Source organism: Tachyglossus aculeatus, chromosome X1 (genome assembly GCF_015852505.1).
Source record: "Tachyglossus aculeatus isolate mTacAcu1 chromosome X1, mTacAcu1.pri, whole genome shotgun sequence".
In the NCBI taxonomy this organism is placed as follows: Eukaryota; Metazoa; Chordata; class Mammalia; order Monotremata; family Tachyglossidae; genus Tachyglossus; species Tachyglossus aculeatus.
In genome coordinates this window covers 108,108,258-108,112,093 of record NC_052101.1, presented here as the reverse complement: position 1 = coordinate 108,112,093, position 3,836 = coordinate 108,108,258, and the positions used below count along the sequence as shown (strand labels likewise).

The 3,836-nt window shown below is 51.8% G+C and overlaps 1 protein-coding gene across 1 annotated transcript; it reads left to right on the top strand.

Moving 5' to 3' along the window:
- Positions 1–1,759: 1,759 nt before the first annotated feature.
- HRH1 (histamine receptor H1) lies at positions 1,760–3,421 on the top strand. Its single transcript, XM_038771742.1, has one exon. The coding sequence runs from the start codon at positions 1,760–1,762 to the stop codon at positions 3,419–3,421; it is 1,662 nt and encodes a 553-aa protein (XP_038627670.1).
- Positions 3,422–3,836: the final 415 nt, after the last annotated feature.

Genomic DNA, 3,836 nt, shown 5'->3' with positions numbered 1-3,836 from the left:
GAAAAGCACCTCTTCCACTTTTCACACAATGGCTACTAAATGCTAACCTGTTTAGCCCAGGTTTTTCTCATGAAGAGACTACTCTGGCACCTGGCTTCCGTCTTCAGAGTTCCAGTAGTCCAGCCTCCAAGATAACTCAGAGAGGGTGCAACTTTGACTGGTTGGGGCCACCTAACAGTGTTTGAGCACCTGCCCTATACAAAACATGGCTCTAGCGTTTGGGCATCCACCCTCTACAAAACATTAGAGGAAGAACAAGATGAGGCCCCTTCACTTAAGGAGTTTACACATCCTTGTCGGGGAGACAGTAGAAAACCAAATATAGAAACTAACAGAAAGCCCAAACCAAAGGGACACAGGAACATAGAACGATACATAAGAGAACCAACCACAAAAACATACTTTTATAATTTGCAGAGTAGGCAGGGGTTAGTGGAATGATGGGCACCGTGGCCTAATGGATAGAGAATGGACCTGGGAGTTAGGGGGACTTGGATTCTAATCCCAACTCTGCCATTTATTTGCCTGCCGTGTGACCTTGGGCAAGTCACTTCACTTCTCTGGACCTCAGTTGCCTCATCTGTAAAATGGAGATTAAGACTGTGAGCTCCATACGGGACATGGACTGTGTCCAACCTGATTAACTTGCACCTACCCCATTGCTCAGTACAGTGCTTGACACATAGTAAGCATTTAACAAATGCCATTAAAAAAAAACAGAAAACTTGGTGTGTCTGTGGTGTGGCACAATGACCCCACAAGGGACTTTAGGTGATTTTACTCCACAAGGAGACATCTCTCCTTTGAGGACCAAGCCATTCCTCCTGATCCCCATAGTTCGTTCGTTCTCTCTCTCTCTCTCTCTCTCTCTCTCTCTCTCTCTCTCTCTCTCTCTCTCTCTCTCTCTCTCTCTCTCTCTCCTTTTTTTTTGCCTTTTCCAGGTTCATTCCCTGGTCATAGGGCTCTATTCTGTCAAATCCCATGTGCTACCTATCCATCCTGCTCCCTCTCCGCTCCCAGGACCCCAGGGAGGTGGCAACTTCAGTTTGCCTCCCATTTTAGCTACCTTTACGAGACATCTTCCTCCCAGCGGCTTCTGAGGATCCCAGTGGGTTTTATGATTCCCGTGTGGATGGTCACTCAGAAAAAGAATTCCGTCTGAAGTTTGGACTAATGTGATGTAGTTCATAGAGCCAACTCTGGTATCCATTCTGTGGATTAGTTACAGCATCTGCTACGTCCTCCGATCATTCATTATGCATCCACACATCTGATGGGAGCGGTGGGAGGAGGGAAGCAGGTACGAGCCGGGAGGGGAGGGGAAGCTTTCCATTGACTCCAACCCCTCGCTGACTCTTCGACATTTATCATTCCCATAGTGCTTAGCGTGAAGGTACACCTGGCAAGCTGGGGCTGGCTGTGTCTCTGTCTCAAATGCCTGTTACTGAAGTAGAGATGTATGTATTTGGGATCACCTGGTTTCCTCCTGTAGATTGCAAGCTCCTTGAGAGCAGGGACTATGTCTTCCTCCTCTAACCCCCAGAGAGAGCATCGAGTACAGTACTCGTCCGGCAGTGGGTGTTCACCTCATTTAGTTGGCTGACAGATGGTCAGCAGGTCTAGTGAAAGGTTGGGCAAGAGGAGAGATTGAACTTGTGAGCCGAAATGAAGATCGGGGCTCTCGGTGGATTTCCAGGCTCGGGCTGTCTTTGACTTTCCTAGGCACGGATAATCCATCACCAGCTGATCTTCCTATGTCATGATTTCAGGGAAGAGGCCGGCACCAAAGCATTTGACTAAACCACTGTCCATCTCCTTCCAGAGAGCCCCAGGCCACCTCAGCTCATCAAGATTGAACAGCGGTCTGCTCTCCTCCCCGGTCCTGATGGTCACCCCTGCTCCTCTCTGCCATCAAGGAGAGAAGATGTGTGAGGGCGATGAGTTGGCTCCTATCAACACCACCCAGACCCATCTGGCCCCGCTAGCGGTGGTTCTGGGGGGTGTCTCCCTGGTCACCGTGAGCCTAAACCTCCTCGTGCTGTACGCCGTGAAGACGGATAGAAAGCTGCACACGGTGGGCAACCTGTACATCGTCAGCCTCTCCGTGGCTGACCTGATCGTGGGCGCAGCCGTCATGCCCCTGAACATCATGTACCTCCTGGAGCCTCCCAACACCTTCGGACAGCCGCTCTGCCTCTTCTGGCTCTCCATGGATTACGTGGCCAGCACCGCCTCCATCTTCAGCATCTTCATCCTGTGCATCGACCGCTACCGCTCGGTCCAGCAGCCCCTCAAGTACCTGAAGTACCGAACCAAGACGCGGGCGTCGACCATGATCTCAGGAGCCTGGCTCCTCTCTCTGCTATGGGTCATTCCCATACTGGGGTGGCGCGGGGACCAAGGCAAGAAATCCGGAGCGGGCGACACCAAGTGTGAGACGGGTTTCCATAAAGTCACCTGGTTCAAGGTGATGACGGCCATCATCAACTTCTATCTCCCCACCTTGCTCATGCTGTGGTTCTACACCAAGATCTACAGGGCCGTCCGGAGGCACTGCCAGCATCGCGAGCTCATCAACGGCTCTTTCCGGTCTTTCTCAGAAGTCAAGTTGATGCAGGACAAGAAGGTCTGCGCCAAGAAGCAAGAGAAGAACACCGGTCCCCAGTCTTCAAAGCCCCCGGTGGACCCCTCCTCCCACTCCAATAACAAGCTTGCCCCACATCAGGACCCATTGGTCACCCTCCAGCTGGCCAAGAAATCTGCCAAGGTGGTCATCAAGGAGCAAGACAGAGAGGTGGTCATCAAGGAGCAAGACGGAGAGGTGGTCATCAAGGAGCAAGACGGAGAGGTGGTCACCCAACACTGCTTTCCCATCACCATTGTACAGAACCAGCCCCCGCCGGAGGAAGCAGAGGGAGAGAACATGCCTGTCAAGCAGGACCAACCAAGCCAAGAGAATCTGGCCCCTGCCACCTTGGAGATAAGCGACACTTCTGATGAGCACACCTTCGCCGACATGACCTCCGGCCAGACCGACTCGGAGTCAGCTGTGGAGCCAGCTGCCACCCCTGGGAGCCAGGGGCAGCCCAAGGGGCCCTCTGGGCTTGGGGGCTACCTGAAATACACCTGGAAGAGGCTGCGCTCCCATTCCAGGCAGTACTTGCCGGCACTGCACATGAACCGGGAGCGCAAAGCTGCCAAGCAGTTGGGCTTCATCATGGCCGCCTTCATAATCTGCTGGATCCCCTACTTCATGTTCTTCATGGTCATCGCCTTCTGTGCCGAGTGCTGCAATGAGAACTTCCACATGTTCACCATTTGGCTCGGCTATGTGAATTCCACCCTGAACCCCCTCATCTACCCTCTTTGCAATGAGAACTTCAAGAAGACTTTCAAAAAGATTTTGCACTTGCGCTCCTGAAGTCGGACCTGAAGGTCGGGGAGTGACGCTTCGCCTGTTCTTCATCATCCTCATCCTCATCGTCACCGTCACTAATTGTCGACTGAACCAATACGTAGATGAGTGAATGAGCGTCCTGTGATTTTTTCAAACTGTTCTGATGTGCCAGGCACCAAGGAAACCAGACAGAGGGTGGAAGGTTTGGATAGTTACAAGTCATTGTTGGCAGAAGAGTCACCAGCGGTAGTGTCCAGGAAAAATGTAAATTCCAACTATCTCAAGGAGAACTGGGTCACAGCAGGACTCCTTACACCTCAGGACCTTCAGTAATCTCAGGATTTTCATTACAGCTACAGGCTACAAGCTGTGTAAAACTAAACAACTTTAGGTTTCCATGATTTAGAACCAAACAGTGAACAGAGCTCTAAGGAGATCG